At 40.5% G+C, this 18,780-nt stretch overlaps 1 protein-coding gene across 1 annotated transcript in view; it reads left to right on the top strand.

The window, feature by feature from the left end:
• The window catches only part of SPTLC1 (serine palmitoyltransferase long chain base subunit 1), a 75,049-nt gene that overhangs the window by 18,188 nt on the left and 38,081 nt on the right, over positions 1–18,780 (top strand). The window contains exons 4-5 of the mRNA XM_007969734.3: positions 10,185–10,278; positions 11,091–11,163. Coding sequence (XP_007967925.1) covers positions 10,185–10,278; positions 11,091–11,163 — 167 coding nt within the window. The remainder of the gene's footprint in view (positions 1–10,184; positions 10,279–11,090; positions 11,164–18,780) is intronic.

An 18,780-nucleotide genomic window follows, 5' to 3' on the forward strand; every position in this document is an offset into this window, starting at 1 on the left:
GTCCCTTGTCAGATATATGATTTGCAGATTTTTTTTTCATTCTGTGGGATTTTATTTTACTTCTTTGATAGTGATCTTTGAAATTCAAAAGTTTATTTTAATGAAGTCTAACCTATTTTTCCTTTTGTTGCTTGTGTTTTTTTGTCATCTGTAAAAACTTTGGCTTAATCTAAGGTTATGAAGATTTACTCTTTGCTGTCTTCTAACCGTTTATAGTTTTTGCCCTTAACATTTAGTGTGTAATTCAAGTTAATTTTTGTATATGGTGTGAGGTAGAGGCCTATCTTTATCTTTTTTGCAGGTGGATGTCAAGTCGTCCTAGCACCATTTGTTGAAAAGACTATTTCCCTTCTGAGTTGTCTTGTTGAAAATCAGTTGACCATAAATCTAAGGATGATCTATCTATTTTCAAGAATGACACACTAAAACGGTCATTGAGAGCCCTGTTAATTTTCTTCAGTTTTACTGAGGCATAATTGCCAAATAAAAATTGTATATATTCAAGGTGTATAATATGATTTTATATTTTTATGTATACACACACAAACACACACACACACACACACACATTGTGAAATAGTGATCACAATCAAATTAATTAACATATCAATCACTACATTTAGTTACCGTTTGTGTTTTAGAGGGGTGAGGATGGGGTGGGCTTTTTGACTGAGGGGCTTGCACTAGGATAATCAGACAGGGACCTGCTCGTTTATTTGAGGGGACCCCCAAACTTAGTATTTGTAGTTTTTATTCTCTTGGCTTTGTGTTTCCCAGGAGAGGAGTCCTCTAGTCTGTTACTTTGCAGGTAAAAAGCTGCTTTCCACCATTTGGGAGCTGAGTTGAAGGCAAGAGGCCCAGGGTCTTACCATTCATTATGTAACTTACACTAATTTTTGTCTTCAGAGTGGCACCCCTGCCTTCACTCATTCTTTCTCTTAAGGACTTCCAGTTTATACACAGCCTTTCCAGAGAGCATTTCTTCAAGGTGGAGGGGAGTGACTGCCTGTTGTCTAGGCACCCAACCAGTCCTCCTGTTGTCAGCCTTTCCCATTTTCCCATGGTTAGAGGAAGCTGGTACCCCAGTTTGGGAGCATGTTTCAGGCATTGCTGCTTGGCTTTTCCCTGCTGGCCCAGGCTTGTCTTTCTCTTTGATCTCTTTGAGTTATCAAATACAACTTGTCCATTTGCTTTCCGGTTTCCAACATTTTGTCAGCTCTTCTCCTTGTTCTGGTCTGGGTAGGTTTAGACCTTTAAACTTTGTATGCATTTTGCATTTGCTTTCCGAGTGTGCTTTCAGGAGAGATCAAGGGGTGAGGTGGTTTTTAGTGTTAGCTAATATTAAATGAGATGAAGAAATATCAAAGCAGGGTCAGTAAAGAGAGGTGGGGTTGCTGCATGTATTTCTTGTTCATTTCTTTTGACTGTCACATGTTCTTCTGTTGTGTACAGCCACCAAATTTCACTTCTCCGTTTTCCTCATGATAGACACCTAAACTGCCCCCATTTCCCACTGCTGCAAAGAATCCTCTGAATAATATTCCCTCATGAACCTAATATTCCCTTGAATTTCTCTGGGGGTATAGAGCCAGGAATAGAATACTGATACATGCCTGCCTGATTTTCCCTTAGGACTTTCCTGTGTCGTCTGTGGTCCCCTGAGATAGTATACAGGAATTCAAGTTTTCCCTACATCTCTGTTTAGCAATACTGTTTGCTTTGGATTTCTCTTGCTATTTGAGCCTTTGAGCATCATTTCATCTACTTTTTAGCTGTTGGAGTTTTCTGCTTCTTTGAATGTGTCTTCATATCTTTTACCTATTTTTCCACTGGATTCCCAGTCTGTCTTTTGATTAGCAAAAGTTCTATATACCTTGTAGATTTGAATCCTTAGTCAGTTTTTGACTTAGTACTCTATTACATTGATTCTAAGACACATACTGTTTTTCCCTAGTTTAAGATCCCTGAAGTGGGGATGAATCTTAAAGCTGCTGAGAGTCACTGGTGAGTCATTGTCAGCCAGGAAGGTAGTTTGTGACATGGTTCTCATTGCCTATACACCAGTGAACTTGGTGGTGGTGAGCTTGATGTCAGCACTCCAGCTGAGGTGCGTGCCCTGCTGGTCAGTGAGGCAGCTGATGGCCGGAGAAATGGCCAGATCTGCAGAGCAGAGGCTCACAGAGGCTAGGATGACGAAAGGCTTTGAAGATCTCTTTGTCAGACTTCCTGTTGCCTTTGGGTGGTATCAGCTCACTTTCTAGAAACGTGATTTAATTGGAAGGACGATAAAACTGTGAGGTTGGTTCAATAGGAAAGTTGCAGCATCAGAACTTGAGAATAGGTGACAGTTAACATGTCAGATAATCTCAGAAATGATAGTGGAGCATGCTGGTAAAAAATGCCAAGATACTGCCAAGAGCAAGAAGGAGACCATGGTATGAAATCTTGTGGTATCAGTGACTTAGAGGAGAGGGACAGAACTCAGCTAAAGAGGTTTTAGGAATGTCTCGACTGATTTGTCTTGCTTCTATTTTCCTTTTCATAAGTACAAATGTAGTGTAACAAAAATCTGTATCTAAGAATGTATAATAGACCTTTTCATTAAGCATAAACTAAAAAGCTGTACATGACAAGAAAATATCAATGTGTTTTAATTGACACTGTTTCTCTTCCTTAGTGATGGATAAAATGCAATTGATGACATCTTAGATTCAGTGAAATACAATAAATCTCTTCTCTATCATCCGTCTGTTAACTTTATCTTTGGTATCTTTCGCTGAACCAAATTTCTTAATTTTGACTTAGTCAAATGCATCCATCTTGGCTTGGTTTGTGTTCTTGGAGACTTGGTTAAGAAATCATATCCTACCCTCTTACCCTGAGGTCCCAAAGACATTCTTCTACTTTTTGTTATCTTTTCTAAAATACCTTTTAGGTTTTTAATATATCTGGAATTCACTTTGTACCAGGCTGTTCAACTTTATCCATAGAGAAAAATTTGTGTGAAACCTAGTGGTTTGTGGGGTACCTGCTGTCATTTTCCAGGTATTCATATGTACACAGCTCTCTTGAGTTCTAGATTCTTTCATTGGTCTCTGCCTACCTGCTGCAGTACCAAACCTGTTGTTAACAGGGGTCTGTAATATTTGCTTCCTTCTGGTAAAGCACCTCCCTGTTTCTAAATTCAGTTAGTCATTCCTGAACTTGTATCCTTCTGTGTAATTATTGAAGTTTATAGAGTTCTGTTAGAAATTCTGGTGGAATTTTAATTGTGATTGCATTGAGTTTGTAGTTTATTTTGGTAAAATGTAATATCTTTAAAATGTTGAGCCATTATATCTTATCATTTATTACTGTCTTTATATTTTTCTTGATACTGTAAATACTTTCTATTTTGTTGCCTTTATTACTATTAATTCCAATGGTTTGTTGATTTCGTTGAGTTTTTTATGTAAGGTGATCATATCATCTGCTGATAACAATGTGACTCTTCTCAGACGTGTGTGTGTGTGTGGGCACACTTGTTTATTCACATTTTTGGACTTACAATTTTACTGGTATGGTCTTTAGTAATATGCTGAATAGTGAAAAGATACCAAGCATCTTTGTTTTGTTCATGTTCGTAAAAGTAAGCCTCTCTTGTTTACCAGTTAATATCTGTAGATTTTAGGTATTATAGTCTAATCAGTTCGAGACCATTCCCCCCGAAGTTTTATAAATAGATATTAAACTTCATCAAATGTCACTTCTGCCTCTAAGATCATTGCATGACTTTTCTTTATTATGTTGTATTTTCTGAAATTCTTGTTATTTAACTTCTATTCATATATCTCTTAGATGTACTCTGTTCTTTTTCTAACTTAGCTGAACACTTAATTTACATTTTTGATCTTTTCTAGTACTGATTCACATTCTCTTTACAAAAGACCCTGAGTGTAATTCAGAATTCAGGCTTAAAAAAGGTTTTGAAAGATAATAAAGTACATATTCCTTATTACAGAACCACTCTCATGCAGTCTAGGGCAGCACCCCCAGAATAGTTCCATTCCATTGAATAAATAAAATCAGTAAAGAGTTTCATGTATGTTTAGGACAGGTTTTGCTACTTAATGAACTTGCTGCAAACTTTCAAAATTGTGTATGAGGGATAATGAACTTTTCTGTGTTTAAGCCTATAAATTCCTTTCTAAGTACTATTCCAGCTGTAGGCTATACTTTTTTTGGGGGGCGGGGGGAATGGAGTCTCGCTCTGTCGCCCAGGCTGGAGTGCAGTGGTGCGATCTCGACTCACTGCAACCTCCGCCTCCCGGGTTCAAGCCATTCTCCTGCCTCAACTTCCCCAGTAGCTGGAACTACAGGCGCGCACCACCACGCCCAGCTAATTTTTTTTTTTTTCTTTAAATAGAGATGGGGTTTCACCATGTTGGCCAGGATGGTCTCAATCTCCTGACCTCAGGTGATCCACACACCTTAGCCTCCCAAAGTGCTGGTATTACAGGCACGAGTCACTGCACCCAGCCTGTAGGCTGTATTTTAATGTGTGTTATTCAGACCTAAATATTTGATTTATTTATTTATTTATTTATATTTTTGAGATGGAGTTTCACTCTTGTTGCCCAGGCTGGAGTGCAATGGCGCGATCTCGGCTCACCGCATCCTCCGCCTCCCAGGTTCAAGTGATTCTTCTGCCTCAGCCTCCCGAGTAGCTGGGATTGTAGGGATGCGCCACCATGCCTGGCTGATTCTTTTGTATTTTAGTAGAGATAGGGTTTCTCTGTGTTGGTCAGGCTGGTCTCGAACTTCTGACCTCAGGTAATCTGCCTGCCTCGGCCTTCCAAAGTGCTGAGATTACAGGCGTGAGCCACCGTGCCCGGCCCAGACCTAAATATTTTCTAATTTTTATTGTGTTTTTTTTTTCTTTGACTAAAGCATAATGTTTTCCTTGAGTTTTCGTCTTTTCAGTAATTTATAATTTATTGCTATGTGATTAAAAAACATGTTCTGGATGATAGCTTTCCTGAATGATTCTGCTGCTCTTGTTGAGACTTGCTTTATATCTTCATTGTAAATTTTGCAAATGTTCCACGGCTTTATCACAAAAATTTATATTATATATTCCTTTTATTCAAGGTGTCTTGTGTCCATTACATCAAGCATTTTAGTTATTATTCAAATAGTTGACAGTCTTAGCAATTTTCTGTCTGGTATGTAAGTGAATGAGAAAGAAAGAGACAGTGAAGATCAGTATTACCCCCCATGTGGATTCATTCTCTGTCTCTGTTTTGTTTTTAACTTGTTTAGTTCGAAGGTATGTTATTAGATATATGTGGGCTCAGCATTTCTACATCTTTTTTAGTGTCCCTTATCTCTAACAAAACTTATGTTTTACCTTAGAGTCCATTTGTCTGATAGCAATGTAGCTACACCAGCTTTCATTTAGTTATTATGTGATTAATAGGACTCCATTTTCAGTTTTACTGTGTCATTGTGTGTAGTTCTTTTGTACATAATTGGATTTTAATCCTAGTATCATTTTTTAACTGAGGAGTTTAATCTCTTTACATTTATTTTGATTACTCATTTGTGTAGGAAACACTATTTCTGCTGAAATATGAGGTGATTCACAATTTTCCCAATGATGTTTAAAACAGTTTGTTGGCCCATTTGATATGTAAACTTAAAGGAGAAATAGCCAAAAATAATGTTATTTGATGTATTAATTTAATTGCACATATATATTTAAAATGTCATTGTGCAAATAATATATCCAAAAATACTGCTGCCTCCTTTGCCCCATGCAGCAGTTTTATTCTAATTCTTCCTAGGCATCTGCGATACCATTAGAAGCATTGAAAAATGTATGTTTAAAGTCTGTCATTTTCACTTCTGTCTGAATACCTGGATGCCTATCTTTTTGAATCTGTGTATGCTGCTGTCCCTCAAAAGGTTACCCAACGCTCATTCGGTATTTGTGATTCTACGCTTGACCCCTTTCAGGGTTGCTTTTTGTTGTGGTCTTTAAAAAGCCTTGCTTACTTGGTTGTATAGTGTTTCACTGTGAAGTCCCTCTCCCAAGAACATGTATTATGTGTGGGAAATAAGTACAATATCTGTGTCAAATTATTTTCTCTCTCTTTAAAAAAAAAACAACAACTGATTTCTTCAAAACACCTAAAGGTAGCATTGTTAGAGATCATTCTGGTTGAAGTTGTAACTAATTAGCAGTGGGTACAACTGCATATAATGGGAAACCCAAACTTAGGTGGCTCCGGCAAAGTACAAGTTTATTTGCCCTCACAAGTGTGGAGCGACGTAGCTAGCGCCATAGATGATCAGGGACCCAGGCTACCATCCTGGTGCTCTGCCCTTGAGGTGTGTGTCTTCCATTCGTCGTCACCTTAAGGGAAGATGACGGGCAGATAGGCAGAAAAGAGGCTCCTTCTGGCCCTGTCAGCTTGGTGACCTCAACGCTGGCCATACCTAGTTGCAGGAGCAGCTGACAGACGTGGTCTTTTGTTCCAGGGCAGTGGCCTTAATTATTTCATTTCATTTTTTTTTTTTTTTCTTTTTCCCTTGCCTTTAGTCTGCTTGATCAGGTTTTCTTGATTAGACTTCCTTTATTCTTTTCTTCTCCTCATGCTTCACATAAGTAATTCCTGTCCAGTTTTTTTTGTTTTTTGAGACAGAGTCTCAGTCTGTTGCCCAGGCTGGAATGCAGTGGCACCGTCTTGGCTCACCTAAGCGTCTCTCTCCTGGATTCAGGGGATTCTCCTGCCTCCACCTCTGGAGTAGCGGGGATTACATGCATGCACCACCACGCCCAGCTAATATTGTTTGTATTTTTAGTAGAGACAGGGTTTCACCATGTTGGCGAGACTGGTCTCGGACTGCTGACCTCAAATGATCCCCCTCCCACTTTGGCCTCCCAAAGTGCCGGGTTTGCAGGCATGAGCCACCTTGCCCCAAATGTTAATTAATCTTCCTCTCTCCTTACTGAGCAGTACAGGGACTTACTAGACTCCTTCTACTTCAGTTGTTCCCCATCCCCACTCCCCCTTTCTTGATGTCCTGGTCTGATATTTGACTTCCACTTATTTTATATCCTCCAGGATTATTATAGGAGAATCACCTTCTTTACCTATTTACCAGTTTCTTATTGCCAATCTTTAGGTATTTATTTCTTTATCTGTGTAGCTTCTTCGGGCTTAAAATTCCTTTTTCTAAAATATATTCTCTATTAGATTGTTATGTGGAGATTCAGAGAAGGTAATCTGTATCTCTTAATGAGAAATGTTTTTATTTTATCTCCTTGGATGACAGTTAGTGGATAACAAGTTCTAAGTGGATCATTATTTGCCCTGCGGCCCTTGGAGGATTTCTTCATCATGGCCTGGCCTCTGAAGAGACTGTGTCAGTCTAATTGTTGTTCATCTTCTGTTTTTTCTAGTGGCTTTCACAGTTCTTTTTCTGTGTAAAATTCTACAGTTTCACTGTCATGTGTCTTGTTGTGATTTATTCATATTTATCCTACTTGGGATTCATTTTCTACTTCAGTCTGTGGATCTGTCTCCCGTGAATTCTGGGACTTTTTAAACTGTTATCTGTTCAAACATCGTCTCTCACTTTTTTCCTCCAGTTTTTCCCGGTAGAACTAATGTTCAGTATACTTTTAACCTTCATATCCCGCATGTTCAGTATGTACTCTTTCATATTTTTGCACCTGTTGGTAATCTCAGCTCTGTCTTTCGTTTTTCTGCTGTGTCTGATGGGGTATTTAACCTATCTTTTGGATTTCTGATTTTATTGACTCTTAGATTTTATTTCCGGGAGTTATATTTGACTATTTAGCAAGTTAAACTGTCCTGTTTTGTTTTTTGTTGTTGTTGTTGTTGTTGTTTTGTTTTGTTTTGTTTTTTGCGATGGAATTTCATTCTTGTTGCCCAGGCTGGAGTGCAATGGCGCAATCTTGACTTACTGCAACCTCGGCCTCCTGGGTTCAAGTGATTCTCCTGCTTTAGCCTTCTGAGTAGCTGGCATTACAGGCGTGCGCCACCATGCCTAGCTAATTTTTTTGTATTATTAGTGGAGATGAGGTTTCACCATGTTGGTCAGGCTGGTCTTGAACTCCTGACCTCAGGTAATCTGCCCACCTCGGCCTCCCAAAGTGCTGGGATTACAGGCGTGAGCCACTGCCCCCAACCCAGCCTGTCGTTTTCTTAGTAGCTTTTTAACCTTTCCTTGTATTTATGCTCTTGGTCCTCAGCACTTTCTATGTCCAGCATCTCGCGTTCTTGGGCGGCAGCCCTTCTGCATGTCTTGTGTGTTGACTGTCACTCATGGTGGGTTGTGGTTTTTGATTGGGAAAGTTGTTTTCTCTCTTGAGTCCTCTCGGGTCTTGATTGTGGAGATGTCTTTCTGGTTGGTTTGACCTGATTCTGCAGTGTACCCTGTAAGATTTTAGGTTCCAGGATTCCTGTATCAGGTGCCCGTTATGACCTGTTCCTGCTAGCCTGCATGGGGCACAGGTCTGAGACTTCCATTTCTCACTGGAAACTTTGTTCCTTCCCTACTCCAACTGCTGGACAGCAGTAGCATCCCTGCATCACATCATGCTGCCTCCTGATAGCTTTTGAGCCGTGGTGAGGGGTTTGGATGTACTTGTTCTTAATCATTTGTTTTCTGTGTATTATAGTTTTTGTAGAATGGTCTCAGTGTTTGCAGCACCTTTGGTACACGGGTGGTCTACCTAGCTGTTTGTTTGTTTGTTTTTTAAAATCTTTTTGTGACTGCCAATTTCTGACTGTGGAATCAGGGAGGACTTAGGAAACTTAAGGAAACCCTGAGAAGTAGGAACCTAAATAACATGATAAAATCAGAATCACAGTTGAGGAAGTGAGTGGCACTGGATTTGAAAGAGAAGCCCTTGAAGCCTTAGGGAAGAAGGAAGAAAATATTTGGAGAGTACCTCTTACGAGCCAGGCACTTCCATAATAGCAGTTTCCCTGAGAGGTAGGCTCTCCCCCTACTTTAATGATGAAGAAACCGAGAATCCCAGAGGTCAGTGATGTCCCTAAGCTTCTGAAGTCATCAGTAGTCGTAATACAGAGGGGGCCTGTCTGACAGACTCTACAACCCCTGTTGTTTTCACTGAGTCTTCTTGCCTGTTTTATGAGTGAGTTAGCTTTCATGAATTTACTTCACGTTGTCATTCTTTCCTTTTCCTGGTTTCCCAGCATCTGTGTTTTCTCAAGGATGACCACTGCTGTTAAAAGGTATCGATGAGAATAGTGTTTCTCCATTTTTCTGGCTACAGTGCGTTTTATCGAGCAACCCAGTACGTGGACCAGTACAGATACATAGTCCCATCACTCACCCTGTGCCATGGTTCTGGTATTTTCTTTTCCATTCTATTTCGTTTTACTGTTTCCTCTGGTTAAAATAGGCTGATTGTGACCAACTAACTTGGTCTCACAGCCCTTTAACAGTTTGCAACCCATAATTTGAGCCTATGATTTTGAAGCATGGCTCATGGCTGGAATATAGATCTGTAGAGGGCTTAACAGAAGTATCCTCAGGAGCCCATTCTCCTGTCCCAGCCGGGCTCATATCCGGCTCCAGTGTAGCTGCCACCCACATTCTCCCCACTCCCCAGGAGTGTGGGGATTCCTCTTCAGTAGCATTCCAGCGTTAACTTTAGACATTGGGAACATATCCCACTTACTCTTTAGTGGCTTCCTATAGATACCATTTCTTTTTAAGCCACTTAACTATATGAGATCATAACTCATTCTGCCTATTCTTGCCTTTGATCTTATTTTATATTTTCTTCCTGTTTGGCTTATTCCAGATTTTTCTGAGATACTTATTTGGCAACTTCATTCTTAAGCGAGTTTTAAAACCAAAGCATTTAAGATTTGCCACTCATTCATCTTGGAATTCTAGCTTATTTTTCTTTTTTTATTTTAGTAGTACAGGTAGTTTATTAAAAATAAAATTAATGGAAAAATACCTTATTGTTAATGTACCATGCTCTAATACTACTTCTTAAAAACAAGAAATCAAAGACCAGTATGCAAATAGGGTAGGATGACAACACTTTGTTGTTGTGCCTGCCACCAAGGTAATATAATAACATGTAACATGAATGTATAATTGACGTGTACCTCTCTTTATCTCTTCCCTAGCCCTCCAAGCCACAAAATTGTGGTGAATGGAAAAGAATGTATAAATTTCGCCTCATTTAATTTTCTTGGATTGTTGGATAACCCTAGGGTTAAGGTGAGTAGCACATAATGCTGAAGTGGACAGATAACATTACTGATTTAAGAAACTGGACATAAAAGACAAATGCAGGCTGGGTGCGGTGGATCACTTGAGATCAGGAGTTTAATACCAGCCTGGCCAACATGGTGAAACCCCATCTCTACCAAAACATACAAAAATTAGTCAGGCATGGTGGCACATGCCTGTAGTCCCAGCTACTCGGGAGGCTGAGGTGGGAGAATTTCTTGAACCCAGGAGGTGGAGGTTGCAGTGAGCTGAGATGGTGCCGCTGCACTCCAGCCTGGACAACAGAGCAAGACTCTGTCTCCAAAAAAAAAAAAAAAAAAAAAAAATCAGAGTATTGGAAAGGGCTATGCAAGTTTTTCCCATTGCTTTTTGTCTGACAAGAGTTGTGAGCTGGACCTAGACAGAGAGAGGCAAGAGTGTCTTATGTGGCTCAGTGTTGGGCAACAGCCACAGAACTGAACAGGCCAGACCTGGAGAATAGCTGGAGAAGGGTCTAGGAAATTGCTCTCTCTCCTATTGGGATTGTGGGTTAACAGGCATTTTCCAGGAGAGACTTGGCCCACAAATGCAGAAAAGTTAACCAGGTTTTGAGAATCAGGCTAGTATAACTTTTCCATGTTTTAAGTCATATCCTCAGTCTTTACATCTGTCTTTATATTCTGTTAGAGTCGTCGTAGTTCTAAGAAAGGAAGAAAAGTAGAGGAGGGTGGAAGGAGCTCTGTGGGTTAAAAAATAGGAAATGTTCGTTTTGAACTCTTCAAGATAAATTATTAAAGTATAATTATTTTACTTCAATAAAGGCAGCAGCTTTAGCGTCTCTAAAGAAGTACGGCGTGGGGACTTGTGGACCCAGAGGGTTTTATGGCACGTTTGGTAAGTTTTGTTGTGTTCTCTTTCAGACTACTACTTTCAATAGTTAAGATTCGATTTTAGGCCAGGCAAGGTGGTTCACACCTGTAATCCCAGCACTTTGGAGAGGCTGAGGTGGGAGGATTGTTTGAGCCCAGGAATTTGAGACCAGCATGGGCAATATAGGGAGACCCTGTCTCTAGAAAAAATAATAAAATTAGCCGGGCATGGTGGGCTGATCTTCGTGTGCATGTGTGGGGATTGCAGTGTAGGGAAACGAGGGCAGATGTGTGGGGATTGCAGTGTGGGGAAACGAGGGCGGAGCAGCAGGACTCTTTATGCAGGGGAGATGGCCTCATGCTTCTGCCCACAGTCCATTGATGAGAGCGGAACCCCTGCCCTGACTAGCCATGCAGGGGGCTGAGAAACAGCTCTAGGAAGAAAGTGGAGAGCAGATTGCCTGGGGTGGAGGGAGGGGGGATAAAGTGTAGTTTTTTTTCTTTCTAGAATGAAGATGAAGGATCATTGATTTCCTTGTGTATGGATAATCCAGAAACAGGCCAACTAAATATTTGATGAGTGTATGATTTCAAATACAGTGAATTCCCTGGGAGTCATCAAAAAAGACTCTGGCATTTTATGGTTGTTTTTATTAAGTGTATATTCTTTGCTCCTGAAAATGTTATTAAATAATTGTTCAGGCCACGCATAGTGGCTCATGCCTGTAATCCCAGCGCTTTGGAAGACTTAGGCGGGCGGATCACCTGAGGTCAGGAGTTCAAAACCGGCCTGGCTGAAACCTTGTCTCTACTAAAAATACAAAAATTAGCCGGGCATGGTGGTGGGTACCTGTAATTCCAGCTACTTGGGAGGCTGAGGTGGGAGAATCGCTTTAACCTGGGAGGCAGAGGTTGCAGTGAGCCGAGATCACGCCAGTGCACTCCAGCCTGGGCAACAGAGCGAGACTCTGTCTCTAAATAAGTAAATAAATAAATAAAATTGTTCAGGTGAATTTTTTGCTGGAAATAACATTTTGGCTTATAAAAAATTGTCACAGTGTGGGGAAAGCAGAGCAAGGGAAATATCTTCCATCTTCTATTCTTATTTCCATTTCTGGATCTTTTTGTAGTTTTTTACTTTAACAGTTAAGTTTTTTACTTTTGTGATTTTTTTTACGTAAGGGAGCACCCTACGTTATCCCTAAGCTAGTTTGGTGATTACATTATTTGTCTTGGAAACAGATGAGGAGAATTAGTGTCCAGGAATCCTACAGCTGAACGTGATCTTTAAAATGTTTAGTTCTAACCCTAAAATTAGAAACTGGCCAGGTTTAGTGGCTCACGCCTGTAATCCTAACACTTTGGGAGGCCGAGAAGGGAGGATTGCTTGAGCCTAGGCATTTGAGACTAGCCTGGGCAATGTAGCGAGACCCTGTGTTTACAAAAAATAAAAATAAACTGGGCACTAGTGTGCACCTGTAGTCCGAGCTACACGGGAGGCTGATGCAGGAGGATCCCTTGATCCCAGGAGGTTGAGGCTGTAATGAGCTGTGTTCATACCACTGCAATTCAGCCTGGATGACAGAGCGAGACCATCTCAAAAATAATAATAATAATAATAATAATAATAATAATAATAATATAAGCCAAGTATCCTGACTTCCATTCTTGATGGCAAGTTTGAAGAAATGAGCTCGTATCAGAGCCTACCACGTTCCTCCAGTCTAATGCAAACAGGGTTTTTGCTTGGTTTTTAATTGGTAGGGAATTATTTTCTTGGCAGGTATTAGAAAACTAGAAAAGTCACATTTTATGGGATTGTCAGTTGTAATCTGATGAAGGCTTTCTGTGACTGCTTGCTGAGGTAAAGCCTCTCTTTCTAGTGGATTTTATTGGCTTGTGTAACCTTGGCCCCACTTGAGTCTTGATCTGGACAAATGAGAGATTTATTGACAAGTCCAACTGTGAAAGTTTCAAATCTTCAAGGCAAGTTTTCTGAAAGCTGTGAAATATATTGTTAAAATATCCTAGTCACCTTTCCCTTTGAATCACCTGCATAATAGCATGCTAGATGTTTCCAAACATGGGATTTTTAGATTAATGGTTTTTTAATTAATTTTCTTGATTGGGTAATTCAATACATGATAGAAACTTCAAAAAGTGTACAAAGATAGACATGAGTAATCTCCTAACCTCAGGTCCTATTTTCCTCACTGCCATCCTACCACCTAAAGACAAGCTACTGTCAATAGTTTCTTGTTAATTCTTCCAGAGACCTTTTATCAGCATATGTGAACCACTTCCACGTATTTCTTTTTTTCCTCCATTGTTAGAAAAATGCTAGTATACCGTACACATTTTTCTGTACCTTGCTGTTGAAGTGAGTGTGTTTTAAATTTAAACTAGGTTTGATCCTTCAGATGTCTAACTGGGCAGTCAGAGGCAATGAACGCACAAGCATAGATCAGATCTTCTGTAAGCCACTTTATTGATCACTTTAGGGTAGGAATCATCCTTATCCTAAAGCTATAGGTGCAGGTTCAGACAGACTGTGGCTTCTGGACAAAGGTTGCAAGATAATTTGCAGTGGGACTGTTTTCAAACAAGACACCAAATCTACAACTTAAAGTAATGTGTAATGTTTTCTGAGTGCATTGTCCTTCAGATAAACATGGTTTTATTCATTCGTAACAGTCGCCCATGTTTACTTGTCATCGTTTTTCCTTTCTTTAAATATATGTATTGCCCATATTTGTACTTTTTAAATTTTCTGACAGGATTTTTTTCTGTGTCTTTTCTTATTCTGGAAGTAATAACTTGAATTATTACAGTTGTATTAAAATACTTTGAAATTTTAGCATTAGTTACAATTGGAGAAGCTACATGAAGTCATCTAAGGCTAAATTGTATGTCTAAAATACCGTATACATTTAAATTATTCTAAATATGTCGGGGATGTTTGCCTTTTGCACCGAGCAATAACGCAGACATGAAGCCCTGTTTCTCTCGTTTACAGTTGCTTATGTATTCTTGAAGAGTTTAATTTGAAGTGTAGGATAGCTTTCCCCGGACTCCCACATGATTGCTTTTAATATTGTCTTTCCCACCCTCCAACGTATCGCAGCTAGTTTCAAAGCACACCCCTTGTAGCTTTCTTCCCAACTCATGAAATAGTGAATGTGAATCACTTTTAAGAGTCAATTTCCTTATTAAACATTCTCTCTTGTTTACTATTTCACGGTAACATATCTGTTAAATGATTAATTCAGAAAAAGTAATGGAGCAATGACTGGATTAAGATTCATCTAGTTTTTTAAGGCTAAACATTCCCCTACCTCCTCAGGCCAGGCGGGTAGAACTCAGCAAGTTATTAGAACAGTTGCCTTAGGACCATGTGAACTAGGTTTCTTCCCACCCACTGATGTGTATTTTAGAACTCAGCAAGTGGTTTCATTGAGTCGTGGAACCTTCCTTTCCTCTAAGGCCAGTGGGATCCCATTGTACTTAGGATAGTGTCTGTTGGTAAACTTTTTGTTTGTTTCTTTCTTTGTTTTTAGTACATTTAGGTCTTATTCACATGTGATTTATCCCTGGTTCCCTGGGGTCTGTTTTGCATATGTAATGATTCATTGTCTTAAACTAGGTCAAAAAACAATTGGGTGGCGAGGTTTCATTATGAGAGATAATAGCATTTAATTGTGTTCTGGAGCCAGTCTAGAGTAAAAGTTGTTCATTTCAGTAGTTTATAAAAATATTTGCCTTCTTTGTTTTAGAACAGTCAACTGATCCATGACTACCTTTTTCAGTAGGAGTACATTTGTGTTACGCGCGTGCCTAATTGAAGAGAACCTGAACAGGCTAAGTGTGAGCAACAAGGCTGTTTATTCACCCGCATGCGAGTGAGCTGAGTCCGAAAAGGGAGTCAGCAGAGGGTGGTGAGATTGGAGATGGTTTTATAGATTAGGGGTAGGCAGTGGAAAGTTACAGTTAGGGGCCAGTTTTTGCGGGTAGGGGAAGAATGTCACAAGGTACATTATCACGAGGTTGATTGATCACATAGGGTAGAGCCTGTTACAATGGTAGAATGCCACAAGGTTGGCTCATCAGCTAAGACAGGTACAAGCCGTTTTTCTTCTTTCGTGGTTTTCTTGTTGTCCCAGACTTTCTGGCTGCAGGAGACCTTCTGGATGTATATGTGTGGGTCACAGGGGTCACGATGACTTGACCATGGCACAGCCTGCTCTCAGGGGACCTTACAATTTGGTCATAAAATTCCTAGATCTGCCACTTCTTCTTACCAGTCGTGGGAATCATGGTTTTCTCAGGTGTGAGCGGGAACAATCATTGCTTGCATGGCTTTAGAACACTTTGCTACGGATCACATAAGGTACTGCATGTGAAAACATGAACATGAAAGACATTCGGCCCTGTGTGTTCCAGTGACTACCTAAGGGCTATCATTTATACTCTTAAGAAGAAAAATTGTGCATATCTTGGGGGGGGGGTGTGTGTGTGTGTGTTGTTGTTGTTGTTGAGACGGAGTTTCACTCTTGTTGCCTAGGCTGGAGTGCAGTGGCGTGATCTTGGCTCACTGCAACCTCCTTCCCCAGGTTCAGGCGATTCTCCTGCCTCATCCTCCTGGGTAGCTGGAATTACAGGCATGCGCCACCACGCCCAGCTAATTTTTTTTTTTTTTTTTTTTTAAGTAGAGAGGGGGTTTCTCCATGTTTGTCAGGCTGGTCTCAAACTCCTGACCTCAGGTGATGTGCCTGCCTCGGCCTCCCAAAGTGGTGGGATTACAGGTGTGAGCCGCCACACCTGGCCTCTAGGGTTTTTTTTTTTTAAGGACAGTATGTATGCAAAAATATGAAGGCCTTAAGAGAAAATGTAGTTTGTTTTTAAACTGTCCTAAAGTCAGCTATTTTGTGGTATTTTCTCTGGAGAACAACCAGGAAGGTCATAATCTCTCCTCTTTGTAAGTGAGAAGCTGAACCAAGTGGCTCTTATTAGAAGATAGTCTCAACAATTCAGAATTCAGATAACTTAATTAGAAGATTGCCTAAAGTGTGACCAGGTTTTTACTTTTAAAATAAAACCTTTTCTTTTATTCTACAATATTAATGTAATTAAACAAACTCTTAAATAGTGTATTGCTTGTTCCATGCCAGGCAGTGTTCTGAGTGTTTTATGAGCATTAACTCTTGTAGTCCTCCTGCTCACCCTTGAGGAAGGTAGGACTGTCCCCCCTATTCGACAGAGGAAGGCACCGAGGCTGCCCAGGGCTGACCCCCCCAGACCTAACTACAGTCTGAGCTCTGTGATGACGGAGGTAATGAGGCCTCCCATCCCTGAGGTTCTGGTGAGGGAGCCAGACACCAGATCAGCAAGTGCAAGAAAGTGCTGAGGGCTGTGAGGTGTGCGGAGGCATTCCTCCATGGTCACTTCTCTGCCATGTTTAGTGCTAACAGTGAAGTGTAGGATTTAGTACTTTTGTTTTATTCCATGCAAGTCTACAGCTCCAGTTAGTGAAATGGATCATACATACAGAAGATATGGACATCAGAAATTGAAGAAAAGTGAGTGCCCTTGTAGTTTTCCTGCTTGCTGCCTTCCGCTCCCTTGGGTTGAGAGTTTCTTCGTTGCACAAAGGAGCATCAAGAGAAGCAAGTTCTGCAGTTACCCATATTTACCTGTCACAAAACCTGCTTTGCAAGGCTGTCATCAGCTAAAACCCAGTGTCTTTTGATAGAAGGAAAAGACTAGTCTTTTTGAACTTTTGGGACTATGCTTGAACCAATAAGTCATTGATTTATTGTTGAGAGATTCTTCTTCCCACGTTATGGCAACTGTATATAAACAGTTACGAGTATATCTAATGATAGGAAGATTTGTAACATGCTGATTTTCATCAACTGAGTAACTCATTCTAAAGTCCTGAAACAGGGTCGTACTCAGTTTTACAGTCTCATCATTCATCACTGAAAAGAGTCATTTAGAGCTAAGAAGTCTACAGAATGATTTAAAATCCCTTTTGTGGTTAGCAGAAATAGTTTGTATACATAGCATGTTTTTCTTTTTGAAATGGAGATACCAAATGAAAGCAAACCATTGTGGCCCGGGTTGTCCTTCTGGCTGAACTGTGAAGGTTTGTGGCAGAAATTTTCAATTAGAAGCACCATTATAATTTGAAGGAGGCCTCCAACCTGGGAACATGAGAGGTGGCAAAGTGGTGGCACTCAGAGAACAGTAATGAGGATGAGAAGGAAGACATACCCTAGAGTAACCCATGCTCAGCTCCTTGGCTGTGTTCCTCTTTCTTGCTAGATTTTACCTGAAACCTTTTCTGATAGCATCTCTCCTAGAGGGTGGCTGTCAGACAAAAGGGATCACGACCTTGGATTTCGTGTGATCATTATGTCAGAGATCTTACACTCGAAGATCACCTGGGATATGTTCTTCTAAACTCTGTGTGTTGTAAAGTCCCACATTTGTTTAATATTGGTATAATGAAAAGTGTCCATTTTATAAAATAACGATAACCAATTGGTAATGGAAATCAAATGATATTGACTGTGTTAACGTACAAATAGGAAGAAGCATGCCTCATATTTTATCACTATTTGATAGGAGTGAAATTAATAGTTCATTTAACAGTTCTGTAACATTGTTTAGGAAGTCTGTAACTACGCTGCCTCCTGCCAGGCCGTCAGCCCTCTCTGCTGCCCCTAGCTCAGGAATGCCCAGACCACCTGCCGTTACCCGTGCTTGGGTTCTCATCAGTAGACACACCACGGCTCCCTCATCCTGGGTCTCAAAATCCAACTCTGTGGGCTCTGATTTCCCTCCTTTCTCGCCTAGCGCTCTAAGACTGGAGGGGCCTGGCTTCTCTGAGCCCTCCCCACACAGGGCCTGTGGTGAAACTCTGTTATCTAGTCCTCCAGGCTTGGGTCCTGCCATAGTTAAAAGAGCTAAAGGAATTTTTTAAAAAAAATCCCTTTCCCTCCTTGATAATACCTCATTTTAAGACTGCTTTAAACTTTTTAAGATTCTAAACTGGCCAGTGGCCTGTTTATTCTAAGCATCACTGGTCTTCCGTCCGAGGGCATGAAGCCTCATGGTTCAGCCTGAGAGCTAAAAGGCTGTAAGGAGGACCAGGCGCGGTGGTTCTTGCCTGTAATCCCAGCACTTTGGGAGGCAGAGGCGGGCAGATCGTAAGGTCAGGAGATCAAGACCATCCTGGCTAACACAGTGAAACCCTGTCTCTACTAAAAATAGAAAAAATTAGCCAGGCATGGTGGTGAGCACCTGTAGTGCCAGCTACTCAGGAGGCTGAGGCAGGAGAATGGTGTGAACCCGGGAGGCAGAGCTTGCAGGGAGCCGAGATCGTGCCACTGCACTCCAGCCTGGGTGACAGAGCGAGACTTTGTCTCAAAAAAATAAAAAAGGCTGTAAGGAGCCATGATTTCAGAGGAAAATAATAATCAGTCTAATAATTATAATTTATCCTCATTGTTATGTCAATGTCCTTCTTATGGTGCATCTATAAAAGTACTATATTTCCTTTTGTACTATAAATTTGAATTATTATTCATTACACTTATAAGAAATTCAGACAGAATCCCAGCCCCAAAAAGTGATGGGA

The sequence above is a fragment of the Chlorocebus sabaeus genome, chromosome 12, assembly GCF_047675955.1.
Source record: "Chlorocebus sabaeus isolate Y175 chromosome 12, mChlSab1.0.hap1, whole genome shotgun sequence".
NCBI lineage: Eukaryota > Metazoa > Chordata > Mammalia > Primates > Cercopithecidae > Chlorocebus > Chlorocebus sabaeus.